The sequence below is a fragment of the Dendrobium catenatum genome, unplaced genomic scaffold, assembly GCF_001605985.2.
Source record: "Dendrobium catenatum unplaced genomic scaffold, ASM160598v2 fragScaff_scaffold_879, whole genome shotgun sequence".
NCBI lineage: Eukaryota > Viridiplantae > Streptophyta > Magnoliopsida > Asparagales > Orchidaceae > Dendrobium > Dendrobium catenatum.
The window spans coordinates 1,738,782-1,764,630 of record NW_021319341.1 but is presented as its reverse complement, the minus strand read 5'-3'; the positions used below and the strand labels follow the sequence as shown (position 1 = coordinate 1,764,630).

General features: G+C 33.1%; 1 protein-coding gene across 1 annotated transcript; it reads left to right on the top strand.

Moving 5' to 3' along the window:
- Nucleotides 1–11,107: 11,107 nt before the first annotated feature.
- LOC110105195 (protein BEARSKIN2-like) lies at nucleotides 11,108–24,471 on the top strand. Its single transcript, XM_020834589.1, has 3 exons — nucleotides 11,108–11,288; nucleotides 12,355–12,632; nucleotides 23,947–24,471. The coding sequence occupies exons 1-3, from the start codon at nucleotides 11,108–11,110 to the stop codon at nucleotides 24,469–24,471; spliced, it is 984 nt and encodes a 327-aa protein (XP_020690248.1).
- The last annotated feature ends 1,378 nt before the right edge of the window (nucleotides 24,472–25,849 follow it).

The following is a 25,849-nucleotide window of genomic DNA, read 5'->3' as shown; positions in this document are numbered from 1 at the left end:
CTAATGTGAGGCAAAGAAAACTTATCCAGCAAAAGCATCCATTTGAGAATAGGGTCTAAATGAAGGATATCAAATTCCTCATAACCCTCCATCAAAGAACCCTTTTTGGCTAACCAATCCGCACAACCATTCCCTTCCCGGAAAACATGAGAAATTTTGTAATTTAATAAGTTCAAAATCATCTTAATTTTTCTAATAAGGTAAAACATATGAACATTCCCATTATTGCCTTTGCCAAAATTGTGAAGAATAAAAAGGGAGTCAACTTCAATCCACACATTGTTAAAACCCATTTTTAAGCAGAGATCTAAACCAAAATGGAGAGCCTGTAACTCTACCAAAATAACATTCCGATTCAGCACAGGAGCAGCAAAAGCTGCCAAAATTTCACCAAAAACATCCCTAATGAGCCCACCCGCTCCAGACTTCTCCCTATCAACAGCACCATCCGTATTTAATTTAACATAAGGCGGTTTGGGTTTAATCCAGTACACGAAAGAATCCAGAGTATTAACCAAAGTCGTATCCATAAGGATACCAAAACTCTCAGCTAAATTCTCACACTTAGCAAAAGTTTTGCTTGAAATAACATTAAAATTAAAAAGCTGGGACACCTTTCTCTTAATATTGTTAATGATAATAATGGGATCCATCTTCATATTATCATGCTTAGCCTCATTATGAGCTTTCCAAATATACCATAAAATCAAAATAGGCAACAAATTAAGAATATGGCCTTTGGTAGGAGTAAACCAACATTCAAGCATGGAAGCTAAGCTATTCTGATAAGGCATCACATTCTTACGAGTAATACTATTAAAATACGACCAAACCTTTTGCGCCACCAAACCATTAATGAAAATATGATCAATATCTTCAGTATTAGAGCAACAAAAACACTTCGAAGCTAAAATTATACCTTTTTTTTAAGCAAATTATCCACAGGGATAAAACCCTTAATGCATCTCCAAGCTAAAGTCGAGTACGTAATATGAAATGAGCTATGCCAAATCGCACCAAATATAAGAGATTTCTGGGCTAGAATCCGGAAATGATCCCAAATATTACTCAATTGAAACTTACCGTTAGTAGAAACATAACATAAAATAATATCCTTGCAATTAAGCTGTAAGGGAATATTCAAGATAATATCGACCACACAGTTAGGCACAAACTCTTTCAATTTATTCAAATTCCATCTGTTATCCAACAAAAAAGAAGAAACTTTAATAGGCTCAATAGTGTGAGTATTTAAAAAGGAGTCAATCGAAAAATCCCCCAACCATTTATCTTGCCAAAAATAAACATCTCCCTTACCCAACCCCCATTGTATAAAATTCTCTGCTTCCCATTTAATGTTACACAATCTTTTCCAAGTACGAGAGTCTGCATTTTTAAAAGAATATAAGATCGGATGCATATTATGGCAATATTTAACATTCATATAACGAGCCCATAAACTACTATTAGATCTAAAAGCAAACCACAATTTATGAGAAAAAGCAATAGTGGTATCCTTGATGCTCTTACAACCCAGACCCCCTTCCTCTAAAATCCCACAATTTTTATGCCAAGCCGCCCAATGAATAGCATTAGAATTTAATTTGGTACCCAAAAAAAATCTGTTAATCAATCTCTCCATTTTATAACAAATAGCAGAAGAAGGCATTAAAGTGTGAAAAAGATAAATTAGAATAGAGTTCAACACAGATTTCACAAGAACTAAACGACCTCCAAAAGAAACGAAATTGGAAGACCAATTAGCCAACTTCTTTTGGATAATAGTAAAAATATCATCGAAAAGGAAATTCCTCTTTTTACCTTTATAAATAGGTGTACCCAAATATTTAATAGGCAAATTTTTTGCTTTAAAGCCACAAACCCTTTGAATAGCATGAATCCTATTTTGATTTATAGAATTACCAACAATAAAAGTGCTCTTATCAGTATTGAAAGAAAGACCACTACAATCATGAAAATTATAAAGAAATTTCATAAGGATTTTCACATTCTTGATAGCACCATTAGTGAATAAGATGAAATCATCAGCAAAACTCAAGTGAGAAATATTAAAACCTCTTTTCGTATAAAACCTAAGTTGAGCATTCTTAGTATAAAGATCTTCCAAACCTCTAGATAAATATTCCATAGCAATAATAAAAAGAGCAGGAGAGATAGTATCACCTTGTCGAAGACCTTTCGAGGATTTGAAAAAACCATGATTTCTACCATTGATAATGACAGAAAAGAAACAATTCTCCACACTATTGTTAATCAATATAATGAAATTTTGATTAAAACCAAACAAAGACATCACCTTATACAGAAAATTCCAATCCAGATTGTCTTAAGCTTTAGTAATATCTAATTTAAAAATTGTATTGCCCCCCGTGATTTTAGTGTTAATCTTGTGAACCATTTCTTGCGCAAGTAAAACATTATCACTAATACTCCTACCCTTAACAAATCCCGTTTGATTAAAAGAAATAATTCTAGGTAAAATATTAGCCAACCTATTAGCTATGATTTTAGAATTAAGTTTATTGAAAAAAGTACAAAGACTAATCGGTCTAAAATCCTTCCAAGCATTGGCCCCCTCCTTTTTCGGTATAAGAACAATATTAGAAGAGGAAAAAAACTTTGGGTAGGGAGTACCTTCAAAAAAATCCTTGATAGCATTAACAACATCCACCTTCACGATTTCCCAAGAATTTTGAAAAAACTTGGTAGTAAAACCATCCGGACCCGCTGTAGCATCACCATTCATTTCCTTAAGAACTTTAAAAATTTCAATTTCCGTAGGTAATTGACAAAGCAAAATATTATCATCATTAATAATCTTAGGAATAACCGAAGGATTAGATAAGGGAATAATATCAGACTAATTGTTAAACATGTTCACAAAAAAATCCACACCAGACTTACAAATAAGCTCATCCGTTTCCAGCATATTACCATCATTGTTCAAAATTTTATGGATTTTGCTCTTAGTCTTATTCTTATTAGAAATCGCATGAAAGAATTTAGTATTTCTGTCCCCCTCCATAATAAATTTAGAATTGGATTTTTGTTTCCAAAACTCTTCTTCCTGACATTGTAATTGGGTTAAAACACATTTAGCAGAATTTAAATAACAACTATTACTATCACTAGGATTATCCAGATAAACCCCTTCCAACTCAGACACTTTGGACTCAGCTTCAATAATATTAGAGAAAAGATTTTTAAAAACATATTTATTCCAGTATCTCAGACATTATTTCAATCTAGTCAATTTGGCCCACAGTCTCAACATACCAGAAATATTATTATCCGGAAAAACAATAGCATTCCAATTCGTCTCAACCACTTCTTTAAAATTATCACGCATCAGCCACATATTAAGAAATCTAAAAGCAAAGGAACCAGTATAACCGTCGGAAAAAAGTCTCAAAGCCGTCGAAAACATGGCCGCCGGAAAGCCGCCGGAAAATTCCGCCGGAAATCAGTGATTTTCCTGTAGTGTTATGACTATTAACATTAAAATTTAAAAGAAGAGGAGTATGGTCAGATAGCGTTCTACTCAAATGTTCAATGCTACAAGAAGAAAATTGATTTAACCATTCGTTATTAAAAAGAAATCTATCCAAACGTTGATAAAGATTAGCTCTACACCAAGTAAACGGACTACCACAGAAACCAATATCATTAAGATTACAAGCATTAATCATCTCATTAAATTCTTCCATAGCTCTACTATTAGGCCGACAACCACCCCTTCTCTCACTAGCATTGACAATAATGTTAAAATTCCCTCCCACACACCACGGAGCATTAATATTAACAGAAAAGTTATGAAGTTGCTCCGACAAATTAATCCGTTAAATTCTAGTACACGCAGAATACACAAAAGAGGTAAAACAATTAACATTACAAACGTTGATATGGCAATGAATCACTTGGTGAAAATCAGCAATAATCTCTAAGGAAATATTTCTATGCCACAATAACCAAATTTTATTGGAGCAATTAGTAAAATGCATAGGAAAACCCAAAAACTTAGCCACATTAGCCACTTTATCCGAATTAATCAAAGGTTCACTTTAAACAAGCAGTTGAATATTATAGATCCTACACAGATTCTTAACTCTGATTTTAGAATCCTTACCCCCAATACCCCTAATATTTCACATCAGAGCTTTAATCATTATTATCTTTTGAAGACGTATGAGCTCTAGTGGATCTAGGGGTAGCAGGACAGCTTTTTTTATTTTGTTTACCTTTTTTCTTCCCTCCTTTCGAAACCAAATCATCATCCATTTTCGAACCATTTAAGACATGAGAAGAGGTAGAAGTACCTTGATTATTCATGGGAGAGGTAACAACATTAGAAGGTGGAATAAATTCACCTTCTTCATCCGATTCAACAAAATTATCCACACCATTACCCGAGAAGTTTCCATTGTCCTGTTTAGCAATCAAAGAATTCTCAATAGCTACAGAGTTTGACATAATAGGCAAATTATTAAGCAAATCATCTACCATAATATAAAGCTTAGGATCAGAAGAAGCAACAATATTAGTATATATCTTGCATCGACGATACAACGAAATGTATCGTACGTACCGGCGAATATGATCCGTCGGCCACTACCGTCGCAAGTCCGGCAGATATTCCGCCGGTAATTACCGGCGCAACAATTGCGTCGTAAAATAACCGTGGAATTTCGATGGCGCAACTCCGGCGACTTATCCGTCGTTAATTACCGTCGCATTATACGACGGTAAATACCGGTGCATTATGCGCCGGAATTCTCATATTCTTCACGTCGGCAAACAAACCGTTTAATGGGCCGGTAATGCGTCGGAAACTGCGCCGGTACTGTTTCCGGCGCAACTTATACATCGGAAAAAAATTATCGACGCACCATAAACCGGCGGAGATATTTGCGCCGAAACATGCGCCGTAAACTACCGGTTCCGTCGGATTGTACATTGTTTCCGGCGGATTAAGTCCGCCGGTAATAACAGGTTTTCCTGTAGTGAAAAAAAAATTAAAGAATGCCAATTAAATGTTTTTTCGATATATCTACTTCTACAAGAACTCTCGCAACAGACGGGCGAGTTTTTGATGCCGTCGCCTGATCCGTTTGAAGCGGTCTACCGAAAATGGAACCCAAAGCATGCAGAACTTTAGAATTAAAAAAAATGCAATCTTAAGTTAGGGAAAGAGATCCAAACCGGCACAATCGGAGACTCTTCCTTGATGTTAAAAAAAGGGGTCCATTTCAACACTCTCATTTGACAGTTATGTATAAAATACGAACGTCTTGCAAAGACTCTACTATAGTCTAAATCATTAGATAATTGCATTGCCACATGCCTACTATCCAGTAAACCAACAGAATAAAAGCCAGAGAGTTTTAGAGAAGAGAAGAAGTTAATAGCATCTAGATTAGGACGACGTAAACCAAATTTTCCGACCAAAGTAAATTGAAAAGGGGAGGCCAGCTTAAGGACCTCCTCATCCTATAAAAGCACTGCCGGAACACCATTAAAAATCGATTGTTGAACTTTAGGAAAAATATCACCTACTTATCCAAAGTAAGCTGGATAAAGGATAATCTAGCATACTTCATTCTCAAAGCATCTGATATCACATTAGAATTATTAGACTAATACTGAATAATAAGATCATAGTCTTTAATAAGCTCAAGTCATCTACTTTGCCTCAGATTCAGATCCTTCTGAGTAAATATACACTTTTAACTTTGATGATGAGTGAAAATCTCACGTACACCTGACATCATACAGATAATGTCTTCAAATCATGTGTCGGGTAATTCATCTCGTGTGGCTTTAACTGTCTAGAAGCATAGGTTATCACCTTTTCATGCTGCATCAATACATATCTCAAACCTTTCAGTGAATTAGCATCACCAAATATCTAAAATCCTTTTTTCCTGGATGGAAGAGTTAAAATTAGTGAAGAAGTTAAAAAATTCTACAATATATGTGTTGTAATCCATAATCTCAAGCTTATTATTTTCATGATAACAAATATTATTTTGTTTCTATTTTGGTTCTCCTGATATTATTATTTGAAATTTATTTTGTGCACTCAAACAATTCAAGTACATCGTACACCGTGCAAAAGGCTCATCACAAGACTGGGTAGAATAAGTTTGATATCTTTGCAAAAAGTATATATTTTTATTTATTTAATTTTTATATTTCTTAATTCGTAAGTCCTATAAAAGATGTATGCTAGTTTGGCAACCATGCACACACACACCAAGAGAAAAATGAAGCAGTTTGATTTTTGTGAAGATTGTACTATACGATATATATCATACTGTATGATATGACTAAAATAGTGATTAATTAAGTAAGTAATTAAATTAATTAAAATTAAAACTAATCATAATTTATAATTAACATCGTACATGATGATAAGTAGAAATCAAGATTCCTGCTACCAATCATGAATCTATCAGTATTTTAAAATTCAGAATATGAATTAATCGTACTGTACAATATCAACAAATCTTGTTTAATCTAATCCTATAATTAGGCAATCGAATCATTATTAATTGATTCTTAATATCATACTATACGATGTTCTTAATCATACTTATGACTCGATTTGCTCCCATGACGATATTTAATTGCCACCGATCGTATTAGATGAAAATTTTATTCGATTAAACTAATCGGACTGTATGATCCTTAACTCATATTGGACGATCCATTCAAGAAGTTGAACTTATTATACATGACCTCTTTCATTGTACAATCTAAACTAGATAAATGGAATTAATCGTACTGTACGATCATATATCTACTTTACGATCATAAGTGATAGAGTTGAAATTTTAGGATTTTTTTAATCCTTGTATTTAAAACTTTATTATTGACTTTGAAAAGATCTTTGGCTCGAGAAAGTTCTATGAGAGGCCTTAAATCTTAGAGAGGGAGCTAGAATGAGTAATTTTGTGAGAGGAAGTTGTGTGAGGGGGTTCATGTGGTTGCTCTAGGAAAGCTTCTCCCTTGGTTCCTCCAAGTGTATTTGTCGATCTTTTGGGTAACTCTAGGAAGAAAGTTTACAAGGTTGAAGATCCAAGTTTTTTGCCTCACCAGGAGGGTGAAAATAATTGCAGGTTCTCTACCTCACTAGGAAGGTAAAAAGGAATAATCTAGATTCTCTCCCTCATTTGAAGGGTGGAAATGATTCAGGTTCTCAGGCGCACCGTAAAAGGGTGGAAGTGAGTTTTTAAGGGCTTCTCCACCTTACTGTAGGAGATAAAAGAGAAACACTAAAAGTTTAGTGTAACACCAGAAGAGGACTCTGAGTAGTGGACATAAGTCAAGATTTTATCGAACCACCATAAAATTTTTTGTGTGCTTGTTCCTTTATTTCACACTTTTATTTTCTATATTATTTATCTTGTACATTTACTTTCACGCAAATCTGAGTTGAGAATATTAAGATTATTTTCTATTTATCATTTATTAGAAAAGAAAAGAAGTAAAAAATCTAAAAAATCTAAAAATTAAAATGAACAAAATATTTTTCCGTTCAATCAAAAACACATAAATTTCTTTTTTTTTTATATTTTCTTCCGCTTGTATTTTTTTAACATCGTTTTAAAAAGAAATTCTTTTTAAAAAAGATATTTTTAAAACACGAATTCACCTCCCCTCCCCCTCTCTCTTAGTGTGCCTTAGGTAGTTTAAGTCAATCTAATGACCCGAATTGAACTTTCAATATGAAAATTAGCTTAATATTCTGGTGTCCGGACAAAAATACTACAGGAAAATTATCAATTACTTGTGGTAATTTTCGGGTGCAAATTTTTTAGTGGATTGAAATATTTCTGGTCGTTAACCGGCGGTTACTAAACTGCCAGAATAAACCACGTAGGAAACGAATATTGGCGGCTATTTTCTGGTGATTTTTTGGTGGCTAAAACAACCAAAAAATTAATGAATCCAAAATCGAGGGTAAACCACCGATAATTTTCGACGATTTAACTGTCATGAACCTCAAATATATTACCGGCGATAAGCACCGTTTGTATGTCCGGTGGCCAAACTGATGGTTATTACCAGCAGTAAAATTTAAAATTGACTGTAACTTCAAGGCGTATGGTATCGAAGTTTTCGGCAACCAATCTACCGATTAGCCGTCAGAAACCTATAGCATTTACAAAAATAAAATGACAACCCTCTTCTATTTACACCAATTTTCATAATTACCTGCAGACATAATATATATATTAATTTTTTATTTCCAAAATCAACAGATCAATTCATATGAAGTAATTATAATATACAATCAACAGATATATTTACAGAATCCACAATAACTAGAAACACTTCTTTAAATAAATAACAATGCATATGTTTCACTATTAATAAAATATATAATATCCACCGTTAGATATTCCAAATACACCAAACAGTTTTTCAAATAACTAACAATAAATAATAACATTAATCATCCTTCATATCATTGTTGTTTTGTGATGCAGGTGTAGGCTCTTGCTGTTTTTTCTTCTTATTTTTAGTTCGATATGATTGCAGCTCTATTTGCATCTCATTTTGAATATTTCTCATCTTCTCTATCTTTTTTTTCAAGGCAGCAACCCTTTGACTAACTATTTCTTCAACTCCACTAATATCATAAAATGCTTAAGTAGATGTACTTCATTCATAGCTTTCACATTATCCTTTCTCTTTCCTTTAACATTCATAATTATATTAAAAATATTATCTAGAAAGTTCTCCTCAATCTGCATAACATTCAGATTATGTCTTATTAAATTTTTTCTCAAATATAGTAATATCCAGAAAAATACCTTTTTAGTCTAATTATTTTGAGCACCATATCTAAAAAATTTACATTCTGATAATGTTGAAAAATTAATAATTGATGAAATATCAAAAAGACTCTATAGTACGTCATCACCATTTAATTTGTGTGGAGGATGTCACATCTCAACTCTATTTTTATTGAAAGCTTCCTTATTTCTCCAAAATGGATGATCAGTATATATATAGGAACATATAATAATAATCAAACTAAGTATTTTTTTATTCATAATTTATTGTGAAAGATTTAGTATTCTTCATGTAGTAAGGGCAAGCTAATTTTTCTGCTGTTCTCCAGCCAGATAATATATTATAAGCTGGAAATTACCAATGGTCCAAAGCAATATAGGTCTAAGGATAAAATTTTATTTGGTTAAACCGGCATGAGTATCTCTATATGGCTCTTACATGTCATGTGAGGTTTAAATCTGCCAGTAGCTTGGAACAATCCCCTATGATATAAATCAACCTTTACATCATCGGGCTAAAGAAATGTTTAATTTTTGTGTTTCGACCATGGACATCTAAATATTCCATCAAACTTAGATAAAGGTAGTTGAGAAGATATTGATGCAATATAAAAAGACTTGACTATGATGAATTTCTTATGTGGTGAAGTGGAAGGAATTCAACAATATTATGGATGATGGTATATGGCAGTTTAGCCAATCCATCATTAAAAAATAGGAATCAGGGTTATGAAGATCTTAACGTAAATTATTAAAGGTGCTTGATGCAATTTCTGTCATACGAGAATGATTTTTGAGTTATGACGCATTTAAGGGTGGTCGATGCAACCCCTCTTTTAGAAAAAAGGAAAATTGTGCAACATAAAGATAGTGGTGTATGATTAATCTAAGACCGCTGGTAATGGTCGACTAGCACTCTAAGAGCTAGGTTGTCAAAGTTTTAGAAATATCTATGATTATGAAGCTTTGCCATTATCCTAATGTTTACTTAATATGTAGAATGTGGTGGTCCTGTTTAAAAATTTTAAGGTTGGTATTCTAATCCTTTTTGTCAATGTCTTCCTTATTTGCAATAAAAATAAGTAGTCTATATTATGCCCTCCTTTTATTCGGAAAGTTGTTTAGACCACTTCAAAGTTTATTCATTTAACCTACTAGGCTAGAGCTAGCCTGATCAATCAACCAATGCCAGTGGTTGTGGTTTACCACAACCACAACCACTGAAATGGTAAACAAAATGTACCATCTTATAGCTCTTGATGTTAGAAATTCAATTAAGTTGACAGAATGAATTTTTGATAGCAAGATTGACCAATTTTTTTTGAAAAAGGTTTACATATCAAATTTACAAACAACAAAAAATAATATAAAATTCTTATTTTGTATTTATATGTTTCTCTTTTCAAAAAGAAAAATATTTTTCATAAATGACTCGTGAAGCTGAGGCACGTGGACTTTGTAATAACTCCAGAGATTTTATATCCATCAAAATGAGCTCGTGAAAATGGCGAGCCATTAGGTCAATCAAACACCCTCGAATGCTTGCTCGCAAAGAGAGGTTGTCAATGTGATCGATCAAACAGGTCCTTTGCTAGTCAATGGGGTGGTAGTGGTATATGCTACTCATATGTTATGCACGAGAAATGCATCCCTATGCATGTGTAAGGAAGAAGAGGGGGTGGTCAGCCTAGTAATTTAACTCGACCCTATTTGACTTTGGTCAATTAGGCTAATTTGGCTACCTAACATGCTCAAATTTGGGGGATCTTAGAGTCTTTAGAGTTGCAATGGTTAAATAATTACTTAATTTGACTATAAATTTGTATTATATAGAGTCGGTTTGATTTTTGAAATAATTTTTAAAGTCTCAATTGCTTATTGAAACTTAGAGCATAATACCACTTGCTCTCAATTCTCAAAATCACTATAAAACCTCAATATTAGCATCTACAAAATCAAAGCTCTTGACCGAACTTGCTTTAAAAACAATCAAAATTACACCTATAACATAATTAAATCAATTTCTTACTCCTCGGGATCGTTTATGGACTTATATTACATGATAATACTTTTAAAATCCCCCATAATTTCTCAAGCTCATGCACTTAGCTTCCTTTCTACGTATACTTACTTTTTCCCAACCCATCGGCGTAGCTATCGGTGTCAACTTTCTTCTCATTACATATATAAGACTAGAAAATATGCGTAACATTACATGAAAAGGAGAGAGACCAGATTTTCATTTGAGAGTTTTAAATAGTACCACTGTTATTACCAGAGGATTAATGGCTTCTTCTTCTTCGGTGACAACGTCGAGCTCCGGCGTGCCGCCAGGCTTCAGGTTTCATCCCACTGATGAAGAGCTTCTCCTCTACTATCTCAAGAAGAAGGTTTCCTTTGAAAAGTTCGACCTTGAAGTGATCAGAGAGGTTGACTTGAACAAGACGGAGCCATGGGATTTGCAAGGTGATCACTTAATTATATTCTTCTAGAGCTGGCTTTGTATTGATTGCATGCGATCATAAGCTTATATATTTGAAACTGTATATGATATTGTTTGTCATTAACTTTATTGGTATTTCTTCTATGCTGTGGCTTCATATTCATGCTCACAGGCCTCTCATGTCCACAATGCATCTACTTGACTACAATTAATTAAGTGTAATGCTACCTTTCTACAATCTCAATGAGCTTGATTTGCAACACTTAAATAATATGAATTTAATTACTAACAAAGGGAAAGGATGAATCACGGAATGTATCACATAGTTTGTACATAGCACATCTAAATTATTTGTACCTCATAATCTATCATAATTTTGTCAAAATTAACCACCCAGACCATTGCAAAGGAAAAAAAAATTGTATTAGAGCATCCTTGATGTGTGCAAAGAGAGAAAAGTTTGATATGATTGTCTTATTTTTATATGATATTTCACGTGCTATAAGATGTGTGAAGAGAGCAAGCAATATAAATTTTTTATATAAAAATCTCAAAATATTTCGCTTTCTTATTGCTTTCTAAAACATCTTTTCAATGCAAAAATTTGTTGAACTAAAAAGCTATTTTAGAAGGTAGTAAGAAAGTTATCTTAAACAAAAGAGATTATTCTATGCGTTGTCCGGACGTATCCGGAGGCCAATCCGGAAGCATTTGATGATCTAGCACGTCCAGATCGATTAGCCTCCGGACACGTCCAGCAACCGCACGTAATAATTTTTTCTCAAACAAACCTTCCACTAATAGTAAAAAGGAGTTACAAGAGACAACCCTCCTTGTCAAGATCGATGGAGATGAAAGTTCAATGGAAACTAAGGTTGATTGAAATGTTCCTTCAAATGGAGATGCGAAAGGCACAACCTTGATGCGTTGACTACTTTCCATTAGCTTGGTATCCCGAGCTCTATTATTAAAACCAAAAAAGATAATTACATGAAGATCTTTTTTTTAGTCTTTTAAATCATTCCTTTCAATGAAAAACATAATATTTGTGATATAAGATGCAAAAATATATTTAAAAACGTCAAACAGAGAGGTGCAGGATAGGAGCCACACCACAAAGCGAGTGGTACTTCTTCAGCCACAAGGATCGTAAGTATCCAACTGGGTCAAGAACAAATCGGGCGACGAGCGCAGGGTTTTGGAAGGCAACTGGAAGGGACAAGTGCATCCGAACCAGCTACAACAAGATCGGCATGAGGAAGACGCTCGTCTTCTATCGTGGGCGAGCCCCTCATGGCCTGAAGACTGACTGGATAATGCACGAGTACCGCCTTGAGGACTCCGATGATCTCCAAGCTGACGGAACTGTAAGCATATATTATTTGCGTTACATCTTATATATGAGAGATTTACAATTTTGATTATCAAACATTTATGCATGTGCATGGTGGAGCTTGCATTGAAGGAACTTAATTTCATTCATGTTTGGCAATGAGGCATTCTGAAGTGCAAATTCATATCAACTTAGTACATTGAGAGTTTAAGATTTCGTTTGGGACGGATTTCTTATTGTTTTTTAAAGCAATTTTTTAGTACAAAAATTTTAATTTTTTATACTATAAAGTTGTTTTAAGAAGCAGTAAGAAAGCTGACTCAAACGAAGCTTGAGTACGTCTTTATCATGAACTATCACTTTTTAAGAAAATATTTTTAACATACAGAAAATTATGCATAAAATTTTATTATAAGTGCATCTTTTCTTTATTTGTATTAGCACATGAATTGGTTTAAAAAGTGTTACTTATACCTATGTGAAAGTATACTTAATTATTTTATTTGATAAAGGGTGCTACTATATACATTCCCTAAGGAAATCTACATAAAATAATAATTTAAAGTCAACTTTGCTTTTGTGGCTAAATAAAGTGGGAGTGAATGTAATAGATTTTGTCAACTGTTATCCAAGATATAAAATTAATGTTGAAACTACTTCAAAAAATGGTGATTACAAGGGCAAAAGTGTAATTAAGGTGTTGGTTTTAATTACAATTTAAAAATGTATAATTTTTCGTATTAGATATTTTCTAATAATTGTGATTATAGCACAAATTTATAGTATTAACTCATTATATTGGCATTAGCACCTTATAAGAATAAATATAAATGCATGTCCATTCTTTGATTTGACATTATAAGCCTCGTGATAGAGACACCCACATACGAGATTGCATCCAAAAAGAATCATCCAATATAATGTAAATATTTTGGGGAAGTTTTTTAATATTTCTTTTTTAGTTAGATAATTTTGTTTTCTATAGTGAACTCTTATAAACTTCTTGAATCTTGGTCTCTCTTTTTTAGTCTGACAATTATATTATCTACATTGAGCTCCTACAAACTTTTTGAACCTTATTAAATACTTTGGGGTTTGATAATGACTTTAAAAGGCAAATTGTTTAACCAAATTTCCTTTAAATTGTTCAATATTAATTTATATATAGGATCAAAACTTCCATGTGAATCAAATTCAATAATTTATTGGTGATCCTTGTGTAAGGAGCGACCAAAATTAATAGCAAAGTTATTTTCCCTACATCGTTGAGCATTGTTAACCAAAAAACCTACTTAGCATTATGAAAGGTTACAAAGGATTTTCATTTTGCTACATTATCCATCTAACATCATCATATTTTCTTCATAATGTCTACGCCGCCTAAAGCAAAGTTGTGCTACCATCATACAACTATATCTAATAAATGATATAAATACTTTTTATGCTCTGGTAGTATCAACATATTCCATGAATTCAATAATCAACTTTACACCAAGAAGAATTAATTAAAAAATATGAATCCTCAATGGCATCATCCATTAGACATTAATGCACTCAACCAATAGGGGTATTCTTTTACTCAATATTCTTGATGTATATTCTCCAAATATGCAACTAACATGTAGCACAACTTTTATGCTTAAGAAAAAAAATGTTGAACACCTACCAACATGCGGTAGTACTCCTCTTATAACATCAGTCCTTTTGCAACTCTCTTGACTAATCTAGATTTGAATCATATAAACTCATTATGAAATTAAGGGGACATTCTTCTTTGTTCCTTAGACCATTGATACTATGTGCTTAATTACTCCTTAAGACCTTAATTAAACCATAAAAGTGTGGCAATACTTTATATTTCTTAAATCCTATTAAAATTATAAACTATAGAAGAGCCTTCTCTTATTCATTATTCTCATTTCTTGTGAGTTATTTGTAACCTTGTTCTGGTGCTAACTTGTTCATCACACCTGATTCCTTAGTCACTTATGTTAAGATTTTTTTTTTTAATTTCTAATCCCTTGAGCAAGTTGACTATCTCGTGCTACTTGAGCTAGTATATTAGATAATTCCATAGTTTAAAATTTGGCATCATTCTTGGGAAGTGTTTATGAAAGAAATGGTCATGGATAACTACTCCAAGTTCACCATTTCTAATAATAACAAAATGTTTCTCACTTTACTATCCCTACTCAAACATATATAGAAGCCTAATTTGTGAATTTTATACTTCTCACCATATGCATATTCAATACCTTATATATCTCATCAAAAGGTTTTCCTCATTTCTCCGCTCTTATCCTTGAAATCCTCATTGACCATATCCCCACATGATTTAGAGTTGCTATGTTCAACATCTTAGAGGGTACCATAGGCCATATTAGCATTTATATGTTTGAAGATGTGATTTCTCTTTATGACAGCTAAAATTATCTTAAATGTTTTACTTTCACCTTTATGGATTCCATGATAATATGGGTATCAAAGCTACTAATATCCCATGTTTCATTCTTTGATTAAGTAAGGTACATATTGCTTTCTTAATTCTCTTAAATTCTCTTTTACATCAAATATAAAAATGAAAAATCTCTCCATGAATATGTTGCTTATTTAAATTAGAATTTTCATAAAATTTCTAAGTTTTCATCAATAGTAAAGGTTGCGTTGATCCTAGGAGTAAGTTCCCTTTAAATTTTTTAACTCCAAGAACCCACCTAGAGACTATAACCAACTTAACAAAATAAAGTAGACAACTATCTTAATTTTGAAGTGATCATTTAAAGAACTCAACCCATAAATATTCATCATGACATATATAAAAAATTATGATCTAATTGATTATTACTTTGTGGATCCCTTTTATGCTATCTTGGCTTCCATGACTGTCAAAGTCAATTCATCATACTATCTTTTAAATAAATATGAAGATGTGCAAATTCTTCCCCATTGGATATTCATTTAATCAATTTGGACATAAAAAAATGAAAGTACTTTTTAGGGGACGAAGAAAAAAGAATAATTATATATTTATCATAACATTGATAACTAACATATACTTAAGGCCTTACTCAAAAAGATTATCGAAGAAGGCCATCTTAAGATTATTTATTTATTTATTTTTGTAAACCAAGCCAACAACTAATCAAAAATTGAGTCTTAGCAGCCGAAGTAGTGAGAAATAGATTAACTAACTTCACCCAATTACTGAGAAGGAATAGGAGTTCAGGCTTCTCAATGATTAAATCATTAATAAGTAAGCCATTATAAGGTAAACTTTTTCATCTTGCTTTCTTATCATTTTATTCTCAATTTATGACCAACCATCATTCAATAACCTTTTATCTCTCTATTATAATCAAAATAGAAACTATTCACTACAAGGTTTTAAGAATACTTATCAATGTTAGAAACTCCATAAATGTTAAGTTTATGTAACTCTTCGAGATAGAGGATGGGGCTCTTCTATAAGAAGCTTTAGCATAAATAAAAAGCTTTGATTGGCTTATAAGGAGAAATATGTGTACCCAAGAGCCTCATCACCCTTAAAGTATTTGGAGATATCATCAACGCCATAAGATCCTCAAGACTAAGTTTATGAAGATTCACACCCCTTTTGCATATAATGCTACTTTTGTCAGTTCATCACTAAATTGCTTGGTGGATATCATGTACATAATTTAGAATGTTATGAAGTTCTTATTATTAAATATAATAAATATTATTTAGGGATATTGTCTTAATATTCAAAATTTTTCTTGAATAAAATGAAGGATGACCTAGTTTCTATTCTTTAAAAATCTAAAATGGGCAAACAAAGCCTTAAGCCTATTGTATGGGTGCAAATAGATTCACATCTTTGAAAGCAATGCTACTTGAAAATGTTTTGAATATCTCACTCTATGTAGGCCAAATACAAAGCCATATTGGTGACAACATACTTCACAATAAGTCCTGATGTCAAAACTCTAGTGGCTCTATTTAGCTCTTAGCTATTAGTAAAATAAGTGTATAGGGATTTTGAAGTTTAAAATATTAGAATAGATTGGTACTTAAGCATAGTTAAAACAAAAAAAATTTAAGCTCTATAAAGTTGAAATCGTCCATATACCTCAAGAGGATAACTAAATTGCTAACTTGCAAGTAAATATTATAATCCTACTACAACTACATTACATGTGTTAGAGTTACCCTTCATTAAAGAGTTAAAAATAATTCAAGTCAACTTAGAAGAACTTCAGTTCTCATCGATCTTGAATGCTACTTTATCATGCTTTCAATAAGACACTCAAGAACTTTATTATAAATCTATATGCTACGTTATATATTGTTGAAAAGTTGAACATGAAGTCATATTGTTACATTAGTAGATGAATGTGCCTAAATGTAGTAGAAAAGGTGATTAGAGAACTCTACTAAAGCCAGTGTAGTAACGGCACATTAACGGATAGCCTAGGCCTAGTCTTTAAGCAATTATACCTACTCCATATCTCTTAGTCTATAACCAAGTTTGTTCACATTAAAAATGCTTTTGTTTAGCCTAAACAACTACAAAGGCTTGGTATTTGAATAACTTAACCTACTCAAAAGCACCTGATGGATATTTGATAGCCTGTACTTATCTTAGAATGCTTATATAAACTCTTAGAAGTTTTTTTTTTCTATTATTATTATCAATCTTCTATCTATATGCACGTACAACCTAGCTATCAACGATGTTTTAAATTTATTATTTGGATGAATGCTCTAATCATCATTTCTTTGAATTAGGAATTTCATATCTTTAAATGTTTTATGTGTATTCATGAACTAATCATCCTCTTTGAGGAGTTTTAACCCTCCATTAAATTGAATCGGCTTTAACTATAAGAATATCTTATTTTAATATTGAACTTCAATTATCCTTAGGTTAGAAACTTTTTGCGCTAATTCCATTATTTTTATGATTAATATCAACAATAGCATTGACAAATTGATATTAATACTATTATGTTGTATCCAAGAAGTCACAAAGGGTTTCATTATTGAAGGTTCTAATTCATAGCATTCTCCTCTAATAATTATAGGTGGTCAAAGTGGTTACCTCAGTGTCTTTTCTACCCCAAACATTATATTCCTTCTCTCTAAAATAGTTTATTATTTTCATTATTGTAAACTTCCTACCTTATACGGGCCAATTATAAACATACTTGAGTTAATTTAGTGAATTGATGTTGTAAGACATAAAATCTCTTGACATAATATGCAAGTTATTTTCTTTCATGGCACAAACTATACCATACTAAGTTAAGCCTCACATTTTTTTCATGTAATTTACTTAGTGTTTATTATACCAAGAGTTCTCCATCTTCAACACACTTAATTGTAGAGATTTTAAAAAAAAAAGAGCACCAATCACACCAAAATATATCTTATATATGATGGCTTAACATTTTATTTATATAACCCAAAACTCCTTTCGTCAAGGGAATATTAAGGTCACTCATGTCCCCTTATCTCTAGATGTATGAATTAACCTTTTAAGAGTTACTTCTTATATATTCTCAGCAATAATTATCACTACTCATCTAAATAGATAACCCTCTATGAATTTGAGTATTACATACCCACTATATTTTATTTGGTTCATCTTTAAATTACACATCATACTATAGGAGGTTAGGATGCAATACCAATTATAATAACACATGCCATATTATAGAAGTTATTATTCATTTTGGATCAATTCATATCAGGCTAAACCTTATAATTTGTCATCCTTTTATGTAACTTCCCATAAGGTCCCTCTATTTTAGGAATGTTTCTTTATAAGTATGCTTAATTTAGGAGTTACCCAAGAAATTCTTCTATTACACAAAAATGCATTTTATGTATTATGTGGCTTAACACTTTACTTATATAGTATTATATATTTTTATCCATTTTTTATATGGGATTAAGGTCATTCATGCCAGTATATCACCCTTATCTTTTATAAGTCTGACAACTTAATATGCTGGTAAGGAACTATCATTTTTAGGCTTAATTAAAAGTGTTCACTCATCTCCTAAGTAAGCTAATCTTTTCAAGTTTTAGTATTACTAGCCATTAACTTCTACTTGATTCATTCCTAAATCACATATTATACTAATGTAAGTTTGAATATTGTATTTGTTTATAATAACTAAGGTTATACTATTTATGTTATAGTTTTCTTAGCCTATACCATTCCTTATAAGAATGAACATAACAATTTATCCTCTTTTTACATGCCTTTTTAGGAGGTCAAACACCCCATGAGTACTCTAGTATGAGTTCACTTAACTATGAGAAATATACCTATTATTAAAAAAAGGCATTTATCATACTATGGCATAATAGTTTACTTAAATAGTATTGTATAATTTCCACCACTTTTATTTTAGGATAAAAGTTATTTCAACCCCCTTATATCCTAATAGAATGATATTCTACTAAGCATCTTAAGAATTGCTCCTTAATTAGGCATTGACCCTAGCAATCACTCATAGCCCTAGAAAAATATTTTTCTTGTATTAAAATATTAAGATTTAAATGAGACTTGGTTAGAACATATTAGAAATGATCTTTCTTTATTAGATTTAAATGAGACTTTGACTTTTAACCGGACACAATAGTGAAAAAGGATTCATGTAGCTGGCCTCACGTAGTGGGACAAAGGCTTGATATTGTTGTTATTGTATTAAAATATTAGACATATGTCTCACTTATTCTACGCATACTTTCCTATTAGTATACTATTCTCTTAGAATCTTAAGCCTAAGATCTAAAATCGTCTATTATAACTTAACTTTAATTGGTTGGGTTAAATTTAGTGGCTATGACAATGTAGCCCAATCCTATCAATATAGATAGATCAAGGTTTGAAAAACAAAAATGCTTTATCAATTGAAATAAATACTAACAAACCCATATGGTTATATCAACTTCTACTCAATAGTTGAATTTCAAGTGTGTAATAATTTTGTTTCTAAATTTAATTCTTCTAAGTCTTAATAAGTTTGATAAAGATTCCTCGGACTATCTAATTTACTCAATCCATTTAAAGTGAACTATAAGAAAATATAAGTTTAACATTCTTAAACAAGATTATATCATCATAAGGAAGGTTTTATACCTAAAGGGTTAGAAAAAATAGTTAATATAGACATTATACACTAACGAACTGCATCAAATTTAAAGAAAAATATTATGAATAGTCAACTATGCCAAGTTGATCTCCCATTCTTCTATATTTACCCCGCCTAAACCCAACCAATTATATGAGAAAAAAAAAATAGTAGATAGTGAGGTAAATTCAATGCTCACTACAGAAAAATCACCCAAAATCGGCGGTTGTAGCAAAGATAACATACCTATAGCATAATGCACAGTACCTACGACCTATTGTAGCATGGATACCGTAGCATCTCTATAGCCAACAATCATCCAGTGGAAGATAAATACACTCAAGAGGTATATATACAGCTAAGGTTTTGATATCGGTCCCTACAGTTGAGGTGGGTTCACTTGTAGATGAACACAACCATTTCTTGTGAGCTACGATGACCACTGAAATTACTTGTGGATAATAATAGTGGATACGTATCAAGTGACGTAAATCCTCTATGGACACAAGTACTTATGCTCTCCGTAAGCAAAGATATAAGGCTACGATAAATCCAAATTCATAGGAGTCGTCGTAGGAAGTTTTTCATGTATGCAAAGTGTCATCTATGAGCAAATATAGAAGACATCTAATTTGCTCTCTCTCTCTTTTCCCTCTATATCTCTATCCCTCTTTCTAGCATCCTCATCTCTACAACACTTGCTTTCTCTCTTTCTCTCTTTATATCTCTCTAGCTCCCTCTTTCAAGCTCTCGCTCTCTCTCTCTCTCCGATCCATATCTCTCTCCCTCTTTCAAACAATTACAACATTACCTCTTGCATATGTCTAGTTTATAACCTAAATCATACAATAAATTACAAAATCTTGCAAATGTCTAGTGAGAACAAATAATCACAGAAAAAAATTCAAATATACCTTGCAATCCCGGTTTTCCTTCAACACCCACGAACACTAGGGCAACCGGTGTGAGATCGACGGTGGCAAGACGAGCGCGAGGTCGAGCTGAGGCCGGAGATAGGCCTCGGTGGCCGGTGTGGCGTCAGTGGCCGGAGAGAGGTCGTCGGCCGGAGATAGGCCACTCAATCGAGCGCGAGGCGAGCTAAGTTGAAGGCGGAGGACGGCCGAAGTGAGAGAACGGAAGAATAAAAATGAAATGGAAGGCTCGGGCTGTTTGTTTTTAGGGCTTAAATCCAATTGAATATGCACATATTGATGTTGTAGTTAGAGACAAAGTCAAATGCCATAAAAAATTTTCCTAAACCGTCAGTGCTGAAATCACTTAACAACGGCGGTGTACGCCGTCGTTACACCGCCGATATTTTTGACAGCCGGCGGTTTCACCGGCGGTCCAATGACACTGCCGCTAATACCGGCGGCATAAACTTAAATAACCACTGGTAGGCCGCCGGTAAAACCCGGCGGCCACACCGCCGCCTAAACCGCCGTTAATACCGGCGGCTATAGAACCGCTGGTCATGGCCGCCGGTAACAGCTGAATTTCCTGTAGTGGCTAAAATCTTTAGTATAATAGTTCTAAATTGGGAAAAAGCAACTTGACCATGATTTGATACATTGAAATGTGAAACTTATTTGGCCATTAAGATAACATCGCTTGCTAATCATCAAGTTACGGAACCACAAGATATTAAACTATTGCTAAAGCATAACCATCCAATCATGCACTCTTGCATTTACATGTTTAAATTTATTCTTGGTATTAATTAATTAGTTCATTTTTTTTATTTCTTTGACACCTTTATTTATTTATTTTGTATTTCTTTGACACTTAGTCATGATCACAATCATTATTAAGGTTGTAGTTAGAGACAAAGTCAAATGCCATAAAAAATTTATAATAAGTTTTAATGTTAAATATGTATAATAATTATTAGTATAAAAATGCATAACAAAGAAATTCTTTATTAAATTATACATCATACCTCCTATATTCCTAAAAAAATTGTTCAACAAAAATCTCAACCATACACATATATTAATCACAGATAATCATTTCAAATGTTAGTCCAATAAGTAGAACTCATATTCTAACATATTAAACATATATACCTAGTTCATCATTATAGCCTCAATAATTTTAGAGAAATCTATCTTTTTAATATATTTAGCTTTATAATCTATGGAAGGATATTTAAGTACAAGTTCATGTCATCATGATTGAAAAATATTCAGACAATCTATGAAAGGTTAATGGATAAAATCCTTAAAGTTTAGATAGGAGTAAACTTAGAATAATGCACTGATGACATAATCATCAACATAAGAGTGATGATGAATTAGACTCCCCATTAATCTTGAATAAACATTCACAAAACTTAAATATATGATATGAAGTTAAATCTCATATAGAATTTATTCAAAGTTTAATCAAAAGAGTACTTGGGAAAATAAATCTATACAAGTGATCAATACAAGAAAATCTAGTTAAAATCAAGGTCTAGCTGGATACAACATCATCCAAATTAATTCAAAGATTGATAAGATTTGTTGGAAAGCTCGCCTTTTTTAGCATATTCATATTTAGGCAATGAAAAAGACGCACCCCTCTATTCAAAGCTCGCTCATAAGAAATTAAATCAGTTTATTTGGGATGACTCTAAGAAATTGATCAAGTAACTTAAGGAATATCTAATTACACACCAATTCTTTGCTATTCGAGGCTAGGAGAAGAACTCTTTATATTCCTTGAGGTAGACACATATGCAATTAGATTGATCCTCATCAAAGAAAAAGGTAAAAAGTATCATTTAACATATTATATTAACAAAACTCTTTGTGGGTCTAATGTGAACTCTCCAACAATCGATAGCTTGGAAATTGCTCTAATTATCATATCTAAGAGATTGATGTTATATTTATAAGTTCATAAATAAAACACATTACTTACATTTCTCTTTGGTATGTACTCCAAAAGCACAAACTATCTGGAAGGTTCAGTAAGTCTTCCATCGGGCTTAGTAAGCTTACAAATGAATGCTTATCACATGCCACCATCAAAGTATAGATGTTCCAAGACTTTGATTTCAATTTTATTATACTAAAAGAACCAAGGATGAAGAAGCCAAGGATTGCCTAGACAATGCATATATATTTATGGGTCCAAGAAAGAACAATAACTAAGTTATGATGCTTCTCAAAAGCTTGAAATGTCTAACTACAACATTATCTCCCTTAGCAAAAAGATCTTCAGTATTATAAATTTTAAAGTCCTCCTACAATTGAATGAAATTGATAAAATTTTCTTCTATCTTTTTGGTGACCATCAACTTCTCCAAATTCTATGATGAGTCATTTACTAAATTTTAAGAATCTCTTCATTTAGGAGACTCATCATATGATTTATGTATAATAATAATAGCAATCATAGACATCAAAAGAGATATCCATTGTTTTAATTTTTATATGTGCTTCTTCAATCTATTCCAAAGCCTTTGAGAAGGCCAATTCATCTTCATAAAATATTAAAAATAAAAAAACAATAATAAAATAAAGGATTAGCAAAACTAATATTTCCAACAACCAATTCAAATACTACAAATATTAATTAGTAGAACTCATCAGTCAGAGTGATGCAAAATATAATATCTTGTTTAATAGAATATCCTTAGTTGGTTGAGAGAAATAGACCTCAGGAATATGATCTACTTAAGATATTTTTGTTCAGATGTGATGAGTAAAGAACCAAATCTAAGACTCTTATACATTTCTCAAAGTAATTGAAAATATATTGAATTATGTGTCATAATGAGTGATTAACTTAGGCTTCGTTTGGGACCACTTTCTTATTGCTTCTTAAAGAAGCTTTTCAAATAGCTACTTTAAGAAGTAGTAAAAAAAATCGTCCTAAACGAAGCTTTTCAAAATGCTACTTTAAGAAGTATTAAAAAAAAAATCGTCCTAAACGAAGCCTTAATGTGACAAGCATGAGCTATATATGAGATTAGCCTATTGAGTACCTCTCAAGTTATTTGTGATTGAATATATACAAGGGATGAATAACCCTTAAGTTGAGCTTGTAATATCTTAGCTTAAAAACTTTAAATTTTATATTCATGAAAATCGCATCAGAATATTTTAGAATTTCTTAAAATAATTTTCTTTTTTCTATCAGTTGTAATAAAAATGGTATTTATGTAAAAGTGACATTTCATATGCTAAATATCTTTCCTCTAACATTCCACTGGCTCGGTATATAATGACTGCGCAGGAGGACGGGTGGGTGGTTTGCCGGGTGTTCAAGAAAAAATCTTTAATGAAAATCGCCGGCGATTCGCACACGAGCAAAGGAATCGACGGCGTGATGAACCCGACCGCCGGGCCGACCTCCCTCGACCGTTCCCGCGCCCTCGCCGCCCAATACCTTAACCAGCAGCAAAGCCTCCACCTCCACCACCAAGCCTACTCCGCCTTCTACAAGCCGGAGATCGCTTTCCACTACCCTCAACTCACGCCGGCGGCGACAAACAACTACCCGCACGTTCAAGTGCACGACCTCCTCTCCAATCACCGGCCGGTGATCGGATACCATGACTTCTCCGTTCTCCCCAATGACTGCGAACCAATGCAGGAAGTCGGGGAAGGGAGGGACCATCATGCGGCAAATGAGTGGGCGTTGATGGATAACTTGGAGGAGAGGTTCACCGGCGCCGGAGCGGTGTCGGCGGTGCAGCAGATGAATGAAATAGCTCAGCAGCGTGGTGCGGAGATGGATTTGTGGGGATATGGGAAGTAGAGATTGTGTATTCTTATTTGATTTGAGTTGTTCGGTTGATATTAATTATTGTTAATATATGGATTATTTGGAGTGTTAATTGGGGATTAAATTCGAATCAGCAAATTTAACGATAACAATTTTTATAATCACGATAGTTATTTTGAGTTAAATTTGTTCATGAAAATTTCTTTTTATTTTGGATTAATTATTGTGCACGGATGTCGAACGTCATATGGAGACCAACTAAAATGTGCGCGGCTCGGTACTACTTGGTACCGCTGATGTGACTGCACCTGATTCGCCTCCAAACGTAGAGCTGCGTCCTACCTCTACACAAAATAATTTCTCTATATTTTGACCACCTCTTTCATCTTTACTCTTATCCGCTCAAATCAAATTCAACATCATCCAAGCCATAATCAAATATCAAGGCTCAAACAAAAAAAAAATTGTTTTTCACTTAAATGCTCAAGTTTGGGTATCAAAATGCTCATCAATGCGGATAGATACCCCAAATTGCTCGTGGTAAGCTCGACTCAACCCAACTAATCTGGAAGATTGGTCTCATGTATCAATCAGACTAAGGATTCGTTTGGGGCGGCTTTCTTACTGCTTCTTAAAGCAACTTTTTAGTATGATATTTAAAATTTTTGTACTAAAAAACTGCTTTAAGAAGCAGTAAGAAAGCCGTCCCAAACGAAGCCTAAATCAGGCTAACAACCAATAAGATCAATTAGAAGAAGTAGCCTCTAGCAAGAAGTATTGGGGCACAATAACAAAATTAAGCAGCATGAAGCATTTGAAGCGACTCGACAACTTACTCAATCCTGGCTAATGACTTCATGCCCCCCTCCCCTATTAGGAAATATTTATTGCATAAGTCATGTAATTAAGGTTTTATTTGGAACAGTTTTCTGTAGTAACTTTTTAGTACAATTTTTTTTAAAAAACAGTGAAAAAATTGTGACTAAAAACTACCTCAAACGAAGCCTAAGAATAGGGGTGGAGGCAGGGTGGGGGCACTAGGGGCACGTGCCCCCACTGGGCGAAATATTTTTTTCCGATAACTTTTTCATATGCAAGCCCGTTGAGTTCTCTCATCCATTAATCTCTCTCTCTCTCTCTCTCTCTCTCTCCTCCTGTTGCAGCTGTTAGGAGGTCTCAATAATTGGTATCAGAGCTTGATCAAGAAAGATCAAGGGGAAGGAAGAATGTGCTTCTTGTAATCAAGAAAAGGAGAAGAGAATGGGAGTAGGTCAGAGGTAGGAAGACTCGGGCGTGTGGATAGCAAGAGGAAAGGCGATGGGCGTAAGTTCAAGGATTGCAGAACGCTTGCGAGGCTAGGCATGCACTATGTGGGGCGTGGGTGGGCACTCTGTGGGGCATGGGAAGACGC